Source organism: Hordeum vulgare, chromosome 3H (genome assembly GCF_904849725.1).
Source record: "Hordeum vulgare subsp. vulgare chromosome 3H, MorexV3_pseudomolecules_assembly, whole genome shotgun sequence".
NCBI classification, from domain to species: Eukaryota; Viridiplantae; Streptophyta; class Magnoliopsida; order Poales; family Poaceae; genus Hordeum; species Hordeum vulgare.
Window position 1 is genome coordinate 194,376,775 of NC_058520.1, and position 24,222 is coordinate 194,400,996.

Consider the following 24,222-nt stretch of genomic DNA (forward strand, 5'->3'; position numbering starts at 1 on the left):
CATTGAGTATTGGGAGAGAAATATTACCTCCCTTGATAATTGAAAACCCCACTTCTTTGGATGAAACCAAGAACTTAAAAAGGACCAATTTGTAGCAAATTAACCTTGAAAAGAGAAGCCCTACCTCCGAAAAAGCTAGAAGGATGGTACTCATCGATGATTCACTAAGACGAGCTTGTGATCTTGTAAATTCGGCCACCAACAAAAATTCCCCATATATTTGCCCTCCTAAAAGTTGGTCGGAACACCCCATTTGTTTCATACTTACGTTGTAAAATCATGTCCTCGATCGAAGCCGAGATCCGAGAGTGCCATGATGTAGATGTGTGCTACGGCAACAAAAGACCTTCCCCGGAAACGGTGCCAGGAATCCTTCTGATGCTGGCTACGCCTACAAGGACTTCCTTGGCAAATATGCAAAGGATTCCCCCACGGCCTTGGGGCCTTGCGTTGGTGTTCCCTTGAAGAGGAAAGCGTGATGTAGCACTGCGGCAGTAAGTATTTCCCTTAGTTTGAGAACCAAGGTATCGATCCAGTAGGAGGATCGCGTCAAGTCACAAGTACCTGCACAAACACAAAGAGCTTGCACCCAACGCTATGAAGGTGTTGTCAATCCCTTATAGATTGTTTGCAAAGTGAGAACTAAAAGCAAAAAGTAAACAAAGCAAAGTAAAAGTAAAAGTGGAGACGATAGTTGTGAATAGACCCGGGGCCGTAGTGTTCACTAGTGGCTTCTCTAATGAAAGCAAGTAGACGGTGGGTGAACGAATTACTGTCGAGCAATTGATAGAACCGCGCAAAGTCATGACGTTATCTATGGTAATGATCATATCTATAGGCATCACATCCAAAACAAGTAGACTGATACTTTGTGCATCTACTACTATTACTCCACACGTCGACCGCTATCCAGCATGCATGTAGTGTATTGAGTTCAAAAGAACAGAGTAACGCCTTAAGAAAGATGACACGATGTAGATGGACAATCTCAAATCTATGATGAAATCCCATCTTGTTACCCTTGATGGTAACAACACGATGCGTGCCTTGCTGCCCCTTCTGTCACTGGGCAAGGTCACCGCACGGTATGAACCCAAAACCAAGCACTTCTCCCATTGCAAGAATCTAGATCTAGTTGGCCAAACAAAACCCAAGACTCAGAGAGACTTACAAGGATATCAAATCATGCATATAAGAAATCAGCAAAGACTCAAATATAATTCATAGATAATCTGATCACAAATCCACAATTCATCGGATCTCGACAAACACACCGCCAAAGAGGATTACATCGGATAGATCTCCATGAAGATCATAGAGAACTTTGTATTGAAGATCCAAGAGAGAGAAGAAGCCATCTAGCTACTAACTATGGACCCGTAGGTCTGAAGTGGACTACTCATGAGTCATTGGAGAGGCGATGATGTTGATGTAGAAGCCCTCCAACTCCAAAGTCCCCTCCGGAAGGGTATCGGGAAGGGTCTCCAGATGAGATCTCGCGGAAACGGAAGCTTGCGACGGAGGAAAAGTGTTTTCGTGGATGCCCTGATTTTTTCTAGGATTTTAGGGAATTTATAGACCAAAGAGCTAGGACAGGGGAGCGCCAGGGAGGCCACAAGCGGCGTCAGGGCTTGTGGGCTCCTTGTGGGCCCCCTGCCTTGGCCCTCAAGTCCCCCGATCTTCTTCTGTTCTGGAAAAATTTATTTTGGGGATTTTATTCCGTTTGGACTCCGTTCCAAAATCAGATTTGAAAAGAGTCAAAAACACAGAAAAAACAGGAACTGGCACTTGGCACTGAATTAATAAGTTAGTCCCAAAAGAGATATAAAAGGTATATAAAACATCCAAAGTTGACAAGATAACAACATGAAACCATCAAAAATTATAGATACGTTTGAGACGTATCAAGCATCCCCAAGCTTAACTCCTGCTCGTCCTCGAGTAGGGAAGTGATAAAGAATGAATTTTTGATGCTTTCATGCTACCTAGCATAGATGTCCTTTGTAACTCCTCTTATGTGACGTGAATGTTCAGATCCATTAGATTCAAAACAATAGTTTGCTATTGACGTGGAGACAATAATACTTCAAGCAAACTAGCAAGGTAATCATGAACTTTCAAAATAACAAGGCCAAAAGAAAGTTATCCCTACAAAATCATATAGTCTGGCTATGCTCTATCATCCTTGCACAACAAATTTAAATCATGCACAACCTTGGTATTGGCCAAGTAATTGTTTTCACACCTTTACTTTCTCAAACCTTTTCAACTCTCACGCAATAAATGAGGGTGAGCCATGGTTTTAGCACTATAAGTGGAGTGGAGTGTGGTGGAGGTTGCAAGGTAAACGAGGAGAAGATGGTCACATTGACTAGGCATATCAATGAGCTATCGAGATGCTCATCAATAGATATCAACGTGAATGAGTAGGGATTTCCATACAAATGATACACTAGAGCTAAGAGTATGTGAAAGCTCTTAAAGAAAACTAGTGGGTGTGCATCCAACTTGCTTGCTCACGAAGACCTAAGGCAATTTTGAGGAAGCCTATCATTGGAATATACAAGCCAAGTTATATAATGAAAATTTCCCACAAGCTATATGGTGGTGACAAAACGAGAGACTCTCAATCATGAAGATCATGGTGCTTAATAAGCACAAGTGTGGAAAGATAGTAGCATTGTCCCTTCTCTCTTTTTCTCTCATTTTTTGGTGGGCTCTTTGGACTCTTTTTTTTGGTGGGCATCTTTGGCTTCTTTTTGTAAATGGGCTTCGCTGGCCTCTTTTATTTCCTCACATGGGACAATGCTCCATCAATGATGATCATCACACTTACAACTCAAAACTTAGAGCAATGATGACTCTATATGGAATGCCTTCGGTAGTGTATCGTGACAATGATCTAGCATGGCATAGACATCAATGGAAACATCATACTAGCTATCTTATGATCATGCAATGGCAATGTAGAAGTGGTGGCACATGTCATGGTGGTAGTTGTATGGCAATATATCTCAGAATGGCTTTGAAAAAGCCATAGTAGGTAGGTATGGTGGCTGTTTTGAGGGAGGCTAATAGTGGGTTTTATGCACCGGCGAAAGTTGCACGGCACTAAAGAAGATAGTGATGGTGGAAGATGAAAGTGCATCTAAACCATGGACTCAACATTAGTCATGAAGAACTAATATACTTGTTGCAAAAGTTTTAGTAGTAATCGAAGCAAAGCATTCGACGCATACTCCTAGGGGAAGGGTTGGTAGGTATAAACCATCACGCGATCCCGACCGCCACACAAAGGATGACAATCAATAGACTAATCATGCTCAGACTTCATAACATAGGTTCACCATACGTGCATGCTACGGGAATCACTAACTTCAACACAATTATTTCTAGATCCACAACACCTTACTAATATAACTTCAATATTACCACAACCACAACTCAAAACTAATTGAGATGAATCAAACTTCTCTAACTACTCAATGCACATGAAGGTGGAAGTTTTCATATCCCTTTGGATAACGACCCCTTTTGAGACTACTTTCATAGCATAATCCAACTACCAAGCCACGCACCGTTGTGCTCTAAAAGATATAAGTGAAGCACATAGAGCAAAATCAACTAGCTCAAAAGATATAAGTGAAGCACATGTGAGCTGAACTGTGTAACCAAAGGATATAAGTGAAGCTCGACCAAATCACGGTGAGTGCATGTCTCTCTCTCTAGGTGTGCAGCAAGGAAGATTGTGACACAACAATAAAAAGACTCCTACGATACAAGACGCTCCAAGCAAAACACATAACATGTGGTGAATAAAAATATAGCCCCAAGTAACGTTACAGATGGATTGAAGACGAAAGAGGGGATGCCTTCCCGGGGCATCCCCAAGCTAAGGCTTTTTTGGCATCCTTGAATCAACTTGGGGTGCCTTGGGCATCCCAATCTTGAGCTCTTGCCACTCTTTATCTCTTTGTCCATAAGAACTTCACCCAAAACTTGAAAACTTCACAACACGAAACTTAAACAGAAGCTCGTGATATCATTAGTATAAGAAAGCAAACCACCACTTCCTTAGGTACTGTAGCAAACTTAAATTCTACTTATGTTGATGTTGGGTTACTGTATTTTCAATCTTCCATGGCTAATACCCCCCGATACTATCCATAGTTTCATCAAAATAAGCAACCAACTCAACAAAAATAGAATCTGTTAACAGCAGACCAGTCAGTAGCAATCTGTATACTTCGTATACTTCTGGTACTTCGAAAATTCTGAAAAATTACGAAAGTTTGAAGAATTTGCGTAGAAATCAGCAGAAAAAAGAATCAACTCAAAATCTCTTACAGAAAAAAAAAATTCTTTTCGTGAGCAGAAAGTTTGTGTCTTTTCTAGTATGACCAAACGATCATCCCCAAGACTAATCATAACGGTTTTGCTTGGCAGAAACGCAAAAAGAAACACAAAAAACACAATCATAACAGAATTATGAAAGTGTGGAAAACACAAAATAGAAAGAAAAATGATAGATTCGTTGGGTTGCCTCCCAACAAGCGCTATTGTTTAACGCCCTTAGCTAGGCATAAGGTGATGGAATCACGTATAGTCATCTTTGGTGCTCAAACCATAAGTAGCCCTCATCATAGCTTCATAAGGCAATCTTATTTTCTTTCTAGGAAAATGCTCCATGCCCTTCTTTAGAGGAAATTGAAATCTAATATTCCCTTCCTTCATATCGATGATAGCACCAATAGTCCTTAGGAAAGGTCTACCAAGAATAATGGGACACGAATGATTGCAATCTATGTCAAGTATAATGAAATCCACGGGTACATAGTTCTTATTTGCAACAATAAGAACATCATCGATCCTTCCCATGGGTTTCTTGACAGTAGAATCCGCAAGATGCAAATTAAGAGAACACTCTTCAATCTCATGAAAACCAAGAATATCACATAAAGACTTTGGAATCGCGAAAACACTAGCACCCAAATCACACAAAGCATTGCATTCATAGTTTTTGATTTTGATTTTGATAGTAGGTTCCCACTCATCATGAAGTTTTCTAGGTATAGAGACTTCTAATTCGAGTTTCTCTTCAAGAGATTTCATCATAGCATCTATGATATGTGCGGTAAAGGCTTTGCTTTGGCTATAAGCATGTGGAGAGCTTGCAATGGATTGCATCAAAGAAATGCATTCAAACAAGGAGCAACTATCATAATTGAATTCCTTGAAATCCAAAGTGGGAGTTTCATTACTACCCAAAATTTTGATTTCTTCTACTCCACTCTCCACACCTTTATCATCAAGATAGGTGGACTCCGAATCATTGGGGCATTTTTCAACCAAAGTGGACTCATATCCAGCCCCTTCATCAATAGGTTAGGTTTGACACGCGAAAACAAAGATTCAAGAGGAGTCACACCAAGCACTTTAAGATCTTCGTGGTTTGCATCACTAGAACGCACCCTTTTAAACCATTCGTGCCTAGCGCGAATTTGGGCGGTTCTTTCTTTGCTCTCATTCATGGAGGCGCGCATAGTTTTAAAGTTTCATCCAAGTTGACCTTAGGAGGAGCACATCTAACTTTCAAAGCATCAATATCACAAGACATCCTATCAACGCTCTTAGCCAAATCATCTATTTTGAGTAGTTTTTCCTCTATGGACGCATTGAAAATCTTTTGAGAGTTGATGAACACTTTGATATTACTCTCTAAATCAGAGGGTAATTTGTTATGATTTCCATAAGTGTTGTTGTAGGAATTGTCATAATTGTTAGAGGAGTTACTAGGAAAAGGCCTAGGAACATAGTTTCCTCTAAAAGCATTGTTGTTGCCAAAATTGTTCCTACCAACAAAATTAACGTCCAAACTAGCTTTGCTACTCTCAATCAAGGAAGATAATGGCATGTCATTAGGATCTAAATGAGAATTTCTACTAGCAACCATATTCATCAACTCGTCCATCTTAGCACTAAGCGAGTTAATTTCTTCTATAGCGTGTACCTTTTTGCTAGCAGGTGACCTTTCAGTGTGCCACTGAGAGTAGTTGGTCATGATATTGTCTAGGAGTTTTGTAGATTCTCCTAACGTGATTTCCATGAACGTTCCACCTGAGGCGGAGTCCAAAATATTGCGAGAAGCAAAATTCAAACGAGCGTAAAGGATTTGTATAATCATCCACAAACTCAAGCCATGAGCGGGACAATTTCTAATCATTAACTTCATCCTCTCCCAAGATTGTGCAACGTGTTCATGATCAAGTTGCTTGAAATTCATGATATCGTTACGGAGAGAGATAATCTTAGCCGGCAGAAAATACTTGGATATGTAAGCATATTTGCACTTATTCCAAGAATCGATACTATTTTTAGGCAAAGAAGAAAACCAAGTTTTTGCACGATCTCGCAAAGAGAACGGAAAAAGCTTCAACTTAACAACATCATTATCCACATCTTTCTTCTTTTGTATATCGCAAAGTTCAATGAAAGTATTGAGATGGGATGCGACATCTTCACTAGGAAGTCCAGAAAATTTCTCTTTCATAACAAGATTCAGCAAAGCGGCATTGATTTCATATGATTCCGCACTAGTGGCGGGAGCAATCGGAGTACTAATAAAATCATTATTATTAGTACTCGAGAAGTCGCAAAGTTTGGTGTTTTCAGCCATGATGTCTTCAACAAACAAACGAGAACACAAGCAAGCAAGAAAACTGGCAAAGGAAAATGGCAAAAGGCAAAAGAAAACGGCAAAGGAGAAAGGCAAATGAAAACAACAAATCTGAAGTGGGGGGAGAGGAAAACGAGAGGCAACTGGCAAAAAAGGTAAATGCAAGAGATGAGTTTGTGACACCTACTTGGATAGATCTTGACTTGATCTCTCCTCCCCGGCAACGGCGCCAGAAATCCTTCTGCTACGGCAACAAAAGACCTTCCTCGGCAACGGCGCCAGGAATCCTTCTGATGCTGGCTACGCCTACACGGACTTCCTTGGCAAATATGCAAAGGATTCCCCCGCGGCCTTGGAGCCTTGCGTTGGTGTTCCCTTGTAGAGGAAAGGGTGATGTAGCACTGCGGCAATAAGTATTTCCTTCATTTTGAGAACCAAGGTATCGATCTAGTAGGAGGATCGCGTCAAGTCACAAGTACCTGCACAAACACAAAGAGCTTGCACCCAACGCTATGAAGGGGTTGTCAATCCCTCATAGATTGTTTGCAAAGTGAGAACTGAAAGCAAAAAGTAAACAAAGCAAAGTAAAAGTAAAAGTGGAGACGATAGTTGCGAATAGACCCGGGGGCCGTAGTGTTCACTAGTGGCTTCTCTCATGAAAGCAAGTAGACGGTGGGTGAACGAATTACTGTCGAGCAATTGATAGAACCGCGTAAAGTCATGACGTTATCTATGGCAGTGATCATATCTATAGGCATCACGTCCAATACAAGTAGACCGATACTTTCTACATCTACTACTATTACTCCACACGTCGACCGCTATCCAGCATGCATCTAGTGTATTGAGTTCATAAGAACAGAGTAACGCCTTAAGCAAGATGACACGATGTAGATGGACAATCTCAAATCTATGATGAAAGCCCATCTTGTTAACCTTGATGGCAACAACACGATGCGTGCCTTGCTGACCCTTCTATCACTGGGAAAGGTCACCGCATGGTATGAACCCAAAACCAAGCACTTCTCCCATTGCAAGAATCATAGATCTAGTTGGCCAAACAAAACCCAAGAGTCGAAGAGACTTACAAGGATATCAAATCATGCATATAAGAAATCAGCAAAGACTCAAATATAATTCATAGATAATATGATCACAAATCCACAATTCATCGGATCTCGACAAACACACCGCCAAAGAGAATTACATAGGATAGATCTCCATGAAGATCATGGAGAACTTTGTATTGAAGATCCAAGAGAGAGAAGAAGCCATCTAGCTACTAACTACGGACCCGTAGGTCTGAAGTGGACTACTCACGAGTCATTAGAGAGGCGATGATGTTGATGTAGAAGCCCTCCAACTACAAAGCCCCCTCCGGCAGGGCACCGGGAAGGGTCTCCAGATGAGATCTCGCGTAAACAGAAGCTTGCAGCGGCGGAAAAGTGTTTTCGTGGATGCCCTGATTTTTTCTGGTATTTTAGGGAATTTATAGGCCAAAGAGCTAGGGCAGGGGAGCGCTAGGGAGGCCACAAGCCTGGTCGTCGCGGGCCCCCTGGCCGCGGCGTCAGGGCTTGTGGGCTCCTTGTGGGCCCCTTGCCTTGGCCCTCAAGTCCCCCGATCTTCTTCTGTTTTGGAAAAAATTATTTCGGGTATTTTATTCCGTTTGGACTCCGTTCCAAAATCAGATCTGAAAAGAGTCAAAAACACAGAAAAAACAGGAACTGGCACTTGGCACTGAATTAATAAGTTAGTCTCAAAAAGATATAAAAGGTATATAAAACATCCAAAGTTGACAAGATAACAACGTAAAACCTTCAAAAATTATAGATACGTTTGAGACGTATCAATGTGGTGCAGGTTAAGGCGATCGTTGGAGAGGATTGTGAACACTGGGGCCAGAGTGGCCACCGGCATGGAGAGGGGGCGCTAGGTGGCTAGGAGGCTTCAAAACAAATATATGGATCCTTACTATTTGTATCGTCACACCTACTACCATGATGATGTGGCTTACATAGTTTAACTATGTGGTCTTGTGATTTTTGAGACTAATTGCCTCTTCATCCACAATTTTCCTTGGACCAATCAACTTTCCTTTATATGAAGAAAGATAAACTAGGCATCATTAGTCTGTTAGAGAACTTCTCAATCTTAAATATTAAGAGACACTTGAAGAAGATGGCACATGGGTTTGCTAAATTATGCTTGAGATGTAAGGTATACTGTTATGTGGCAATGTTCCCTCCAGTGCAAGGTACGTGTTACATGAAGAATGTAAGAATATTTGTTAAATAACATTTCATCCATTTTGAAAATATATGATGACTTATTTTTAAGAAGTCAAATGTGTGCATGTTTGATCAAGTTTCTAGAAGCGAATATGTATTGTACAATACCAAATTCATATCATTTGATCCATCATGAAAAGTATTTCATATTTATATAGTGGGTTAAGAAAATTTCCAGGGGTCATTTTCTTATAGTGCCCTGAATTTTCTTGGCATTTTTACACGACATATATGCTTCTATCAAATCAACTTTTTTGAGGGACTTCCAGCAAATCAACCTTTTTGAGGGACTTCCAGCAAATCAACTAGATAGTAAATATTTATCATTCAAATGAGTAAGATAAAATGTTGTACTTGGCTACTAATATATCAAAAAAAGGTTACACCACTAGTTTAAAATAATATTACTAGAAATCTAGTGGAAAAAATTCCTATCATAAGGGCATCTCCAACACCGACCTGAAACCGTCCTAATCGTCGAGACCGCATGGTCCAGACGTGTTTTGCTATCCAATACAAGACTATATCGGTCTGCTTGTGATAGCCTGACTTATTAGGGATGATAGGTCATGGGAGGCCGCCGCCATCGCAAACCCCTCGTCGCACGTCCGAGCTGGCCTATGTCATCTCCCGACAAATCGAATGTGCACAATGGATGTGACGCATCAAACAGGTGGGGGAAAGAAGCCATGTCTACAGAGGCCAACACGTCCCTAGATACTGCAGAGAGCGAAGAAAAGTAGATCATGGGAGGCCAACTTCACTTTGGGTCCCAGGTAGGCCACCGCCACATGTCGTCGGGTGACACAACCGGTGACTTGACGGTGAGCAGGTGCATAGGCCACGGCGACCGTCTTCCCCCGCCAGAAAACCAACCCTGGACCATGCTTCACGGAGGCGGAGGAAAGCTATTCTTGCCCTCTCGATGAAGCATATCCCTCTGGGACTCCCGACAGTCCGACGAGTGGGCTGTCGGACAAGACATGTTGCGGGAATGGAGATCCGTCGCGGCCAACCGTAGACTAGTTTTACCATAGTACGATATAGTTTAGTTAAATAATTCCAAAATGTAAATGTTTTTGTCTTGTTTGAATGAAAATTATCCGATTTTCATGTAATTTTTCCGATTGGTTGAAATCTGGATTGAAATGTATGCAACTAGTTTTGGATGACCGGCTTCCGTATGTGTGTTCGCGCACTGATCACCCTATCAACGGATGGATGCGGTGTTCGCTTTATGGATCGGCGTTGATATGTCCTAATACTGTATAATTTTACACAACTTTTGTACTACCATCAAACCTTCATCAGCCGGCACCATTAATATTGTCTAAATAGACATGTGTTACACAAACTAAATGAAAGATATATCCCCATCACCATCAACCGATGCATTGAATATTTTAAAGAAGTTCAAGAATTTCAAGCTACTCGTACATACAAATTCAGGGAAACAATTTAAAGTTGTGCAAAAATGACTTTGCCAAAAGAAGTAAAAATAATCTATACCACTATATATTGTATGAATAACCTTGAATATTGGCAGTTGAACGAAGCCAATCCAATTGAAAAGTAGGAAAATATGAGCATTTTTCGCCACTAGATATCATATTCACAATACAATATCTTGCCATGTGTGCTATCTAGAAGATTTAATTGCTGAGCTCAAGGACAATGTACTCTGTGCAAAATCCTCAAAGCACTATGTTTCTTATTTGTTCTAGAATCTTTGATACTTGAATGTTGCCAACTTTTTTGTTTTAAGTGAAGTGCTATTGTATTTTTTTACTTTATTATTATTAATGCACATTATGCACAAACCTCATCACTTTACTAAAGAAAACACAGAAAAACCATTGCCACTGGATCATACCAATGTAACCCCCCCCCCTTGAAATAATTGACATTCACTTTTACTTTATTTACTATTTGTTCAAGACTTTGAAAGTATCTTCATAAAATGATTTATATTTACTTTTGAAGAATTAAATATACATCTCATACAATATGCATATGTGACTATAAATTTGTATATTTGCCCGTCTTATAATGTGATATGTCAATATTCATTCGTCTTCACTTATATGTTTGCTCATTTCGATATACGACTCTTTTTATCGGTGATGGTTGTTTCTCTGGTCTTATGGGCACTTATCATGACCACTTCCTCGAATTTCTACTACAATAAGTTTTGCCTCGCTCCGGTGAGGGAGGTGCGATGACGGTGGTGTGTCTTTGACTTGCTCCAGTGCTTGTAGTCGTCTCTAAATGATACATGGACCTGATAGAGTTTTTTTTGTCATCACTTGTGTTCTATATAGGACATGATCTATATGAATAGAATAAAAAATTCTCTCTCAAAAAAATATTACTTTGGTTATCTAAGTTCTTAAGGTCAATGCCGGTGTACCTTACTAGTGCAACTAGTTGATACCCCGCGCGTTGCTACCGAAACTGTTAAAAAATAATTTGATGTTAACATGAGGAAGTTTATGAAACATAGCATAATTTGATGGTAAATAATTTTGTTAGAAAGAAATTTTGTTTAGAGTAAGAATCTAATGAAAATTTGATGAAAATGAGTGTGATTTTTGTTCTATTAATTTATTACCATGACAATATACAAGTGAGGCGGTATGAGATGAAAATAACAGTGAGTAGAGACATGGGAGACATCTCAACCCTTGACTAAACCAAAAAAAAAATGATAGCAACAATAGGTGTGCATCTATAAAAAACATAGCTCACATATAAAAATAAAATGCGAGTTCACTCATAATTTAATTTCCTTTTAAAAAAGATACATGTAAATCATGGGACACACTCGTGAGTAAATCATGCTTCTCAATGAATCAACCATGTGTAGTCTACTTCATTCATTCACCACAATATACCCAGGTAGCTCTAACATGCTTTGTTTGCTTTGTGTGATGAGCTTTCATGCATGCTTCCCAATTAGGTGAAGCTTATTCCCATCGTAAAAAAGCATGATTAGCAACCTGTCCATATGCAATGGAACAAAATTGGGATTAAACCTTGCATGGAACATTGAATTCTTAAAAAGAAAAAAACTGATGAGCTTCCTTTCTATAAGTAATATAAGGCTACCCGTAACGGGAGTATCATAGGTAGTATTATGCATGCCAACTAAGCAATTTCGATGAAGTGTCATAGAATTAAATGAAGAAAGAGAGGGTTGAGTATCATACTATGATATTGTATCATATTAAATGATGTGCTACTATGTGTCTTGCATGGCAATAAATGAACTATCCTATGATACTAATATATGATACTATGCATTACGGAAGTAATATCATAACCTAGTATCATATGCATGATACTAGTATATGATACTATCCATTACAACCAGCCTCAAATTGGGATTAAAAGGTTGGTTGGAACACTAGAGGTTCAAGATAAATGCGGCATCTAACGCAATTATGTGGCATACAGGGAAAAAAAGAAGACATTGACAAAAAGCACAAGAGAACGGGAATCTGAAAAGACAATCGTTTGGTCTTTCAGAATCACACGATCGCATTAACAACACACGAAGTCCAACTAAATAATTAGGCATGGACTCGTGTGTTGGACGTGTGGAGTGGATAAGACGAATACATATACTCCCTCCGTCACGGTTTAGAAGGCACGCTTGAAAATTTCTGGGATCAAGATAGTCATCGATTGGTTGTGAGATGTAGCAGGTGTAAATGCTAATGCGCCTAATCAACTGAGAAAATACTAGTACTAATGACTAAGCAGCAAATTGAGAGAGCGCATGCATGACTAGTACTAGTACTAATTAATAAGAGTAATTGCTTTCGCGCCTTAAACCTTGTCTATTTTGGAAACGCACGCAAGTTTAACTGTGTCTTCTAAACCGTGACGGAAGGAGTAGCAAAATAAACCTAGGTTGATGTTTTTTCAGAAATGAAGACAAACATTGTCTCATCTATTAAATAGGCAGAAGAGAATTGCCCAGTTAATTAAGGAAAACTGGACAAAACCGGTACAACAAGGGCCAAGCCCGCTCGCATAGAATGAAACACTCAGGGCAAAGCCCACCCTTATCGACGACACATCGATCTACGACCACACAATGCAGCTCCGACTTTCACGAAAGACTTTGTAGGAAAAAATCAGGCACGGCTGGTGCCATGAGAGATCGTCGAGTGGGCTACCTGCAGCTAGTCATCGTATACCGCAGGGCCCTGCCACCACATCTTTGACTCCATAGCAACAAACAAACTGAGGCAAAACCGTGGACACGCCGAAGAAGACCCGACTACCGCAACCATTGCTACATTGCCGACATCGCTCACAATCATCGTTGCCACAAAATTCTGGAAGGCACACACGCCATCAACCGCCATCCACCGGTCCCGCTCATTGACGCCAAGCTCCCAAGACAAAGCCCCTAAGAGAGAATACGACACCAAGGCGCCGCCATCGTCCGATCACAAATCAAGTTTTCCCCCGGAGAGGCCAAAATGACCAGATCCGCGCAGGAGTCGTGGGAGAACAAGCAACGATGCCTCCAAGAAGGTCAACGACGGCCACACCGCTGCCATCGCTGGTCACGACAGAAGGCCAAGACATGGTTTTCACCAAGCTTCACACCACCTCGGCCGCACATCATCTCACATTGGCATCGACAAGCCCACCAATGATCTCCACCATCGAAGCAGTCCATCGACGAAGAAGAACCAAGACCCGCCGGAGCCAACCAGACCTCACGAAGACCACCGACAGCCGAAGACCATATCCGCATCACACGCCGCCAGAGCACACTTCCTCGTCGACATGGGCCTCCGATCCGCACCCTGAGAGACGTCCACACGATGCCAGACCGCGTAGACACACGCCGCCCGCGCCCCTCGCGGCCGAAGCCACCGCTTGAGTGCCGTACAGGCCGCTCAAGCCCCTCCACATGAGCTCCGCCACGGCAGCAACACTGCCAGAGCACGAGCACCACGACAGTCCTCCATGATGCCCGAGCGCCGCACAGGCCGCTCGAGTCCCTCCAGCATGCGCCCCAGAGGAGCAGCAACACCATGACAGGAACGACCCTCTCGCCGCATACCCCCGCTGCCTGTTGCCGCAGATCCCCCGGAGCCATGCTCCCTCGCACCCGCACAACGCCAGAGCCGTTGCCATCCCTGCACTTCTTGCCCATCACCTGCGCCACCACTGCTACGCCGGATCCGCCTAGCGCCACCGCACCCCCGTGTCGCCTAGCAGCCGCGAGACCAGCGCCTCCACGCCACGTCCCGAGCTCTCCCCAAGGCCGAGCCGCCCCACGCCGCGTGCCTTGGGAGAGGGAGGAGAGCCCCGCCGCGCGGCCTTTGCCGACGGCGGCTTTCGGCGACAACGAAGGGTGGGGTGAGGGGGGGAGTAGGTGGCCGGTGGCGTCAACATGGATGATGTGACTACTTGAGAGTGCATGAATAAAATAGTTAATGATTATTTGTGACAGGATGATGGGACGGTGATCGTGCTATAAATGTGGAGTGAATCGATGCCGTCAAGACATATACATACATCAAAATAAACTTAGGATGACGTAACTGCTTGAGGCTGCTCATAGTGGGGAGTAACATATAGTAGTATCACTAGTAAGTATGCACGTGCAACGCACGTCTCAACTAATATTATAACCATACATGATCATTATGAAAATACTCTCTACATTCACAAATATAATATGTGTTTTAATATTTCAATGTAGACTACATACGGTCTGAAATAAGTGAGGAACTTCTTTCATCCTTGCTTGAAGAATATAAGACCATCGAGTGGGCTGTCATACTCGGTCCTATGTTGCACTTGAAGCTAATTGAACTATGTACGACAAAATACAAGACTAAATGAGGGAAAAGACACAACCCAAAAAAGGACCAGCTACTATGTGAACCGAGTTCCAAAATAAATTGTCAACTCTGAAACTTTCAGCTAGAATACAGTCTAATGAACACATTATGACAACACGAAAGATGAAATGAGTTATAGGATAGGTGAAGAGCGGGGAGCAGGTATCCAGCTCTGAGCATAAAACTCAGTCACAAATTCCTACGTGTATCAATCTAGTATGGAACACCCTATTCTGAATTTCCATCATAGCAAAAGCACCGCTATGTTTTCGCAAAAATCTTCTCAAGCTAAAATCTACCCATCGAAAAGCGACAAGTATCCAGTGGAAACACATATCATAGCTGATAAAAAAACATGTCATTTTGTCTATTAATACATTCAAGGATCACTCGAATGATAAATTGACAATAGAGAGGATCGGATGACACGAGTGGTAAATGAATAGTCATTTCTCTTAGTTCCTCTGAGGCTCATCTGGTTTGACAGGTTGACAAATGAAGAACTGAGCTCTGTTTGGTGCACTGGGGATCATACTATAGAGAAGAAGCTTACTGGTGATCATGCCGACCCACCATAGGGGCTCCTTGAGGTAGGAGTGCCCACCCACCCCTGCACAGGAGGCAAAAAGAAAAATAAAAAAAACAGAGGACATTTTCAGAGGATGAAACAAACTCTGAAGAAAGAAAGAGATGGCGTCGAGGGAAGGAGAGACCTGCGCTCATGCCGAGGCGAGGGCGGCGCGGCGGAGGCCCTTCTTCTTGATGATGAAGCTGGAGCCGATGAAGCCGCTGGAGAGGAGCGCGAGCACTATCCCCCGCACGTTGTCTGCCGACAGCTCCTGCCGCCCGCCTCCTCCCCCCATGCCCATACCTCCGTTCATGATCGCGATCGCGAGCTCCTCGGGATGATTGGTTCCGGCGCGGGTCGGCCGGCCGGATCGGATCGGATGGCACCGCCACCGCGCAACTCCTTCTCCTCCTCCTGTATACAGTGATGGTCTCGACGGACGGGGGATGCGACAGGTTGCGGGTTCTTGGATGGTTGCGGCGCGTAGGATTTTGTTTCCTACGTGTGTGGTTCTTGGATGGCAGGATGAGGAGAGGGAGCTGATTGGCCAATTGGCCTGCTGCGTCCCGCATGGCCGCTGTTGCTCGATGGAGGAGAGAGACCACGTCGCCCGTTGATGTAGGCTGAGCCTGCTGCACCTCGCTCTGCTGCCGCTGCTCGATGAACGAAGGTTGTGCGCCGTCGGAATTTTAGCAAGGGGCGGCGGCGATAGGTGCGAGGAGGCAGGGGCGAGAAGAGATGCGGTCATCCTCCGCTGGTTGAGTACGGTGAGTCGTTGGAAATTGCTAAATGCACACCATAAAACTATTAAATCAGTGATGATCGTTAGATTAAGATTTGTGGGGCTAATTGTACGGTGTTGATCGGTTCGTGCGGTGTTGTGGCTTAATTTACTGGGTGCACGTAGGAAAGTTTTTGTTTGCTTGTTTAATAGTAGTATAGATGCATATGTTACTATTGTATGATACTACCTTCATAGTGCATAGTATCATAAACTAGTATCATAGGTGTTCTTCTTTATTGACATGCATGACACATAGTAGCATAGCATTTAACATGATACGATATCTACCTATGTTACCATAACCCTCTCTCTTCTTTAATTACTTGCCACATCACCATGTTTGCTAGTACCAAGACTATGTTATTAGCTATGATAACCCCACTATGGCCAGCATGAGAGTGCATGAATGATTTGTGGCATGATGTGTTAGTAATTGTACGTGCATGAAGTGTTGGTAATTGTACGTGCATAAAGAGTTAGGGGTAATCGTTTCTACACGATGAACCTATTTGATGATGTAGATATGTTGTATGTCAAGATAAATAAAATAGTGGGGATGAATCTCTTATGTATAGATATATAGGATTAGAATGAAAAAGGTAACTGATTTTATCTTCCTTCCAACACAGTGTACGGTTATATCAATAAAAAAATAACCTTGATAAGGGTTACACGTATGGCACGAACACACGATAATTTCCAGTGTTTTCTATGACAAGATTACTGACGTGAGAATGACAACTTTAGTTGTCAAACATAACAATTACCTTTTTGGATGACAAGTTTCCGTTATTTATTTTTTTCGGACGATAACTTTACTTGTAAAAATGTCAGAATTAAAGTGCCTCATGTCACACGTATGACACTTATCATTTGGATAAAAAATTATGCACATCACTTTGTTCAGGAATATCTTCACATGAGCACATAATAAAGGTTCATCGAACATAGGTTGAACTTTACTTATAAGAGCGTGCCATGAACTTTGGTATCTAGGTTGAGCATCCATGTTTCTCTGTTTTGATCAACCTTGTTGCCACTTCTTGCGCGTGCATTTTAAGTTATACCCAATCCTGTAATTTTCCAACTCGTTCTAAATGAAAAGATGCGTAATACTGTAATATGACAGCGGCCTTGATGGCTTGGAACTCGGAGGTCTTTCGAATATTGTTTGAAAATCAGGGCCTCGAGGTTTTCTAGTACTCCCTCCATCGCAGTATATTGGACATATTTTTAAAACGATAATTTTTTACAATTAAAAGGAAATAAGGTGCATAACATTAATTAGCCTATTAATTAGGGTATTTTAAAAACCGTCTCTACCAATGCATGCGAGGAAGTCGCTCGTTTAGTGGACGGGGTTACTAATGCGTCAGTTTTACGATTAATTAGATGCTTTTACAACTCGTCGGCTCGGTTTTTCCTATCAATAAAAAACATCTAGGTCCCATAGCCCTGTGAGATACGTCCAATATACTGTGATGGAGAGAGTAGATGCTTTAACAAACGACGTATATCAATTATAACCCATGGCTTTTTCATCCAAAGATAGGCAAGCCTATTCATGAAAAAGAACTTTGGTGCCTGGATTCACAATAAAAGAACTTTGATGCCTGGCTAGTGAGCTAGTGACCACCGTGGTAAACCAATCAGTTCAAACAGTAGTAACATCGTCCACGTCGGTTGATAGTATTTTTCTTTGACATCCAGACACTAATTCATTTCAAGCGTGTGCTGAAAACTTTAGATTTGCGTTCGACGTGGGTAAAAAATGAAGGCGTCCGGGCGCATCGTCCCGTCCCCATCCTTCCTCATTCCAGGATCTATTTCAGCCAATGGGCAATGGCGGGCTTCCCAATCCCAAGTCCAGTAGAGCACCCCGCGCGCGAGCTTCTTCCAGTTCTCCCGCCACCGCCATGGCGTCGCCAGCGACTGCGAAGCCCAAGACCACCAAGAAGCACAGCGCGCGCCTCAACAACCCCTTCCCGCGCGCCGTCCCGGCCTCCGCTTTCCGCAGCGGCGATGCCGCGCCGCCCCTCTCCTTCGGCCCGTTGTCCAAGCTCGCCCACGCCCACGATTACCCCGTCGGCTCCCGATTCCGCCTGAGCTGGAATCCCTCGCTCGGCGGAGCGGTCTCGCTTGCACGGGTCTCCTCCTCCTCCTCCGGCGGCGAGCCTCCCAGCCGCGTGATGTGGGAGACCATCCCCGGCGTCGCCTTCGTCTCCGCGGCTTCCGCCACCACCGAGGCCGACGAGTGCCGCGGGTCGTTCGCGCTCCGTGACGGACGCGCCCGCCTTGTCCCCGACCGCCAGAGCGTCGACAGGATCAGGGCCTTGTACCGCCGCGACGTGGAGACCGGCGCCGACTCCCTGCGCGGCGCCGTCTTCGAAGCGTCTGACCAGACACGGTTCCCGGTGCTGTTGATCACCGGGGTCGTGTCTGCGAAGAAGGCGGATCCGGCGTCGTCGTGCTGCTGCGGCCTGCGCGCCAGGGCTCGCGCTGGAAAGCCGGTCCTGTCAGCGAGGTACTGGGTCTTCCTGGAGGAGAAGAGCGACACGCAAGTGTCGTTCAGCGTCAAGATCGCCGACTACCAATGGAGCTGCGGCCACGCCGATCCTTCGAGTCCAACACCGGCGGCCACGACAGCTCCAAGGCCCCACCGGATCACCCTCCTGAGCCTTCGGCTCCGCCTGGCAGGGCGAATCCATAGGAACATGAGCAAGAAGAAGAAGCTCTCCGCCGGGTTCCCGCCCCAGCCCCAGGAGGAGGTCTCAGCGCTGCTGCCGTCGCCAGAGAGAGCGTCGGCGGACGAGGAGGCACGGCCGGAAGAGTTCAACCGGGTGTTCCTCACGTACGCGAGCGACCGCGACGAGCGGTTCTACGGCTTCGGCGAGCAATTCAGCTACATGGAGTTCAAGGGGAGAAGGGTGCCCGTTCTTGTGCAGGAGCAGGGGATTGGCAGGGGAGACCAGCCCATCACTTTCGCTGCCAATCTCATCAGCTACAGGTAAATAAGTTATAGATTCCCCGCGTTCTTTTACAAATATTTGTTGATTGTGCTTTTCAATCCAGATACAGTATATTTTAAAATAATATAAATAAATTCCATATTACGACCATCTTTGTGAAATAATAAATTATGAATTTCGCTATAAAACAAAGCGTCAAAATTTTGGGCATGACAAATTGGACGTTCAAAATAACAAATTATATTGTCACGAGGATGACAAGTCAACTTCCTTTAGCAAGCAATGGCAAATCCAAGGAAATACGTTTGATTTACCATGATTAAAAATATGACATCAGACTTTTAGCATTCTTGTAATTTATTTATTTTGAACCGTCAAATATTCAAAAGTTTGACCATTAAGATTCAAGAGCTTGGGCATCATGTATGGATTGGAATGTCGCTCGTTGCATCCGTTAGGCTGGTCACAATGGGGAGTAACATAAGGTAGGAACCTACACACTTTTCTAGACTATGTTCCTACCTTCATAATGGGGAGTAACATATATGTAGTGTCATGCAACAATGCATTTATTAGGCTATAGACTCATTGTTTGTTGGAGTGTGTGATGTTCCGGTAACTTAGCTAGTTACCACAAACACCTCTCTCTTCATTAAATATGTGCCACATAAGCAAAGTTGTATTGGAGTATGTAATGTTACTGCTAAGTTCCTCCTCATTGTGACCAGCCTTAACAAACTTGAAACGTACAAGCATTTAAGATGGCGATGATGGTGTCCCTCGCAAAAAAAATAAAAAATGAAGATGGCAATGATGGTGAGTGTAACGACTCACAGCTAGCGACAGTGACAGATTGTCACAGTTGTCTTGCGCGTGTGCGCTTGGAACTCCTACTCCATTTTCCACAGTTCTCTCACTTTGTCATGGCCAGACAAGACAAGGTGATTTTGTTGCCATTTTAACCAGTCCTACTTTTTTTGTATTTGGATTATGAGATGCTCCGTTGTGGTGTTCAACTCGTGGCGATTTTCTCTAGGTCGGGAGGAAACTGGAGCACCACGTATGCTCCATCTCCTTTCTACATGACCTCCAAGATGAGGTCCTTGTACCTGGAGGGATACGATTATTCTATATTTGACCTCACAAAGCCTGACAGAGTGCAGATTCAGGTAGCCATTCAGCCAGTCTATTACATAAGCAGTCTCCGATTGAGCTGACCGACAGTCCAACTCAACTCCGCTGTGCACGAACGAACGATTGAGCAACTCCATGCTGTGTTTTGCAGGTTTACGGGAATTCGGTTCAGGGAAGAATACTAGAGGGAGAGTCACCGACCGAGCTGATCACGAGCTACACGGGGTCGACCGGACGGCCGCCGGTTCTTCCCAGATGGATCACCTCCGGCGCGGTCGTCGGCATGCAGGGCGGCACGGACGCCGTCCGCCGTGTGTGGAGCCAGCTGCAAGACCACGACGTCCCGGTCTCCGCATTCTGGCTGCAGGTCTCCGGTCTCAACTCTCAAGGAAGGAAGAAGCACTTGGGAAGGAAAACACCCAGCTCTCAAGTCTGAACCACTGCATGTTGCATATTGTGCAGGATTGGGTTGGACAGAGGAAGACGGCCATCGGGTCGCAGCTCTGGTGGAACTGGGAGGTCGACGACGATCACTACGCCGGCTGGAAGGATCTTATACGCGACCTCCGGAGCGACGGCGTGAGGACGATGACATACTGCAATCCCTGCCTCGTCCCGGTTGGTGCCGTGCATCCCTGCCCCGATCGATCAGCCGGAGCTCCATGTTTTGGTGAAAATTCCATATATACACTCGATGCATGGCAGGTGTGTGAGAAGGGGAATGCGAGGCGGCACCTGTACGAGGAGGCCAAGGAGCTGGGGATCCTGGTGAGGGACGAGGCCGGCGAGCCGTACATGATGCCCAACACGGCGTTCGACGTGGCCATGCTGGACTTGACCAACCCGGAGGCGTGCTCCTGGTTCAAGGGCATCCTGCGCGGGATGGCGGACGAAGGCGTCAGCGGCTGGATGGCCGACTTCGGCGAGGGCCTTCCGCTGGACGCGCGGCTCCACTCGGGGGAGGACCCCGTGGCGGCGCACAACCGGTACCCGGAGCTGTGGGCGCGCGTCAACCGGGAGTTTGCCGACGAGTGCAAGCCGGAGGAAGGGCTGGTGTTCTTCGTGCGGGCGGGGTTCAGGGAGAGCTCCAGGTGGGCGATGCTCTTCTGGGAGGGAGACCAGATGGTGAGCTGGCAGGCCAACGACGGCATCAAGAGCAGCGTCGTGGGCCTGCTCAGCGGCGGCCTCTCCGGCATCCCGCTGAACCACAGCGACGCCGGCGGGTACTGCACCGTCGACCTCCCGCTCCTGCGATACCGACGGAGCGAGGAGCTCCTCATGCGGTGGATGGAGGTGAACGCCTTCACCGTCGTCTTCCGCACCCACGAGGTACCAGCACCACACACACACACGTACTACAACTATTGGATGATGATTGATGAAGCACGCACGCACGCACGCACGCACCGACGCACGCACGCATGATGATTCGGATGATGCACCGATTTGTTGTGTTGCAGGGGAACAAGCCCGGGTCCAACTGCCAGTTCTACTCCAACAGCCGGACCCTCGCGCATTTCGCGCGCTGCGCCAAGATGTACAAAGCCTGGGAGTTCTACCGCATCCACCTCGTCAAGGTACACAAACATGGCCCAAACGCCATGCCCTTCTGCTAGCGCTACCACTAGTACGAGTAATTCTTTTTGATTTCTTGGCATGGCATGCAGGAGGCGGCGGAGAAGGGCCTCCCCGTGGCGCGGCACCTCTTCCTGCACTACCCGGAGGACCGGCGTGTGCAGGAGCTGACGTACCAGCAGTTCCTGGTCGGGACGGAGATGCTGGTGGTGCCGGTCCTGGACAAGGGCAGGACCGCGGTGACCGCCTACTTCCCGACGTCGGACGGGGGGTCGTGGAGGCACGTGTGGACCGGCCAAGAGTTCGGCGGTGGGCGCAGGAGCGGGCACGGTAGCGTAGGAGAGGCCACGGTGCACGGGTTCGAGGCCGAGGTCAGTGCCGGCGTCGGCTGCCCGGCCGTGTTTGTGAGGGTTGGGTCACCCGTTGGTGAAAGGTTTACAAGAAATTTGAGAGACCTCGGTGTAATTTAACTGGACGAGTAAATGGAAACAACAACCAAACAGTTGGTTCTCAATTGGACGAGTAACTGGAAACTGGAAAAGTCGTTGCAGCCGTCTTGGACGCCATGCCAAATTTCATTCGAGCAGGGGAGCAGACCCCTGTTTTTCCAAACAAACAAGATTTTTTTAAGCTATAACGCATTTGGTGTGCTCTTGAAAGAAAAATAGCAGAACAAAGGGCATCTCCACCACCATCGGTCCACACCGTGTTAGTTATATAACGCGGGCTTTATATCGATCCGTACGACAGTCTAAACATACTTTCTCTTCTAAAGTGAGGGAAAATTGAACTCCGACACCCATGCCCACTAACTTCGTACTCTCGGCCTATCTTTTACTCCATTGCTTCCGTAACTTGCTTTGCATTCACACCCTTCACCTCTACCGTCGTCGATGTACTTCTTCGGTCGTAATACATGTATTGCCGGTCGTTTGCACCTATCACCGACGCGCCCGTTTGCCTTTTTCGACAGTGTTATCCACCTTGGAGCCGTTTGTATCCAAGTACACTTTGTCAAGCCATTGTCCCAAATCCTTTTACCCTGAACTTATCACACCCAAGTCAACATGATGATGGGCTAGAGTATGAATTTCTGTTGTTTTTGGAAAGCATCCCAAACACGATGTCTTTGTACACGTACACCGAAGCCTATTTAAGTTGTTGAGTAGTAATTGTCAAGGTCTTTTGACGGTTCTCAGTGACAATTTCTTTGGTAGCCTTTTTGAATATCGTGTCTATACCTTGTGTATAACTATAAAGCCAACATTTTAGAAACCCACAACCAAAACTTTTTTCATTCTTTTTATAGCCTTGTTCTGTTTGATGTTTCATGTTGTACGCCCCTAATGTATTTGCAGCCATCGGGATGTGTTTCCCGACATCATGGGAGACATCTCAACATCAAACCTCTACATCGACCTACAATGTGGGTGTTTGAGGCCAACAATACCTGGGCGTCTATGAAAACGTCGACGTCACCCTGGCGACCAATCGTCTACACCGAAATCAATGATGGGTGGCGGAAGGCAACACCTGCACGCTCATAAGGGTGGTGCCAATGTAACTCTAGTGCTCCATCTCCAACAACAAAGAAGCTTGGGGCCAACATCATCCTCTCAATGATCCATAAGGCCGATGGCGTCCCGATGTACCACCGAATTGGCATGCATTGAAAGGTGTGGTGATTCAGTCAATGAAGGGGAGCCGTCGACGGTCCGCCGACGCTTCGCCTACATAACCACATGAAGATCATGGCAGTAGTGCAACACGCCAGTGCGACCAACGTGAATTTGTGAAAACCTCCAATCAAGTCGGTCGGTGCCGCAGGAGTTAGTCAGACACGATGGGATTGGTAAATCTTGTTTATTTTTGTTTTCAGGATAATGCATGATGTTTCACCATGAAATGAAGACGGGATATGGTTGCTCGTTGGCCGACATCTTGTCGGTTATATGATCCAACTAGCTCCCTAGATAACACAAGTGTGGGTGGCCATACCTACACTAGTTCACATTTGCTACTAATCAATCATCTTCAGAGCGACGTTCCCGTCTAGGGACGGAGTCAGAATTTAGGTAAGGGGGGGCAAGCTAACTTGATAAAAGAAAGGTAAACGTTTTCCGCCAGCGCGCCGGCCGAAACGTTCGGCCGACCGCGTGGCTGGCGTTGGATCGACCAGATCGCGCGTGCCCACCGCCTCCTCCTTTCCTCTCCCCCTTCCTCCATCTCCTTCCTCCTCCTCCTCGTTCTTCTTCCCTCTTCTTCCCCCTTCCCCCCTGCAACCTCAGGCGTTGTCGGCGAGCGCTACGGCTTCTCCACCGGAAACCGCTGCGCCTGACGGCAGGGATCTCGCGT

At 45.2% G+C, this 24,222-nt stretch overlaps 1 protein-coding gene across 1 annotated transcript; it reads left to right on the forward strand.

Moving 5' to 3' along the window:
* The first annotated feature begins 17,968 nt into the window (after positions 1–17,968).
* On the forward strand, positions 17,969–22,381 carry LOC123443488 (sulfoquinovosidase-like). Its single transcript, XM_045119868.1, has 7 exons — positions 17,969–19,196; positions 20,195–20,327; positions 20,444–20,659; positions 20,755–20,910; positions 20,998–21,621; positions 21,753–21,869; positions 21,960–22,381. The coding sequence occupies exons 1-7, from the start codon at positions 18,025–18,027 to the stop codon at positions 22,335–22,337; spliced, it is 2,796 nt and encodes a 931-aa protein (XP_044975803.1). The 5' UTR covers positions 17,969–18,024; the 3' UTR covers positions 22,338–22,381.
* The last annotated feature ends 1,841 nt before the right edge of the window (positions 22,382–24,222 follow it).

Bases quoted from the DNA above. Each gene is read 5' to 3' on its own strand.
- LOC123443488 (XM_045119868.1), top strand. From the start codon at position 18,025: ATGGGCAATGGCGGGCTTCCCAATCCCAAGTCCAGTAGAGCACCCCGC. The intron at 19,197-20,194 runs GTAAATAAGTTA...GATTTTCTCTAG, and splicing joins GCCAATCTCATCAGCTACAG to GTCGGGAGGAAACTGGAGCA. The intron at 21,870-21,959 runs GTACACAAACAT...CATGGCATGCAG, and splicing joins ACCGCATCCACCTCGTCAAG to GAGGCGGCGGAGAAGGGCCT.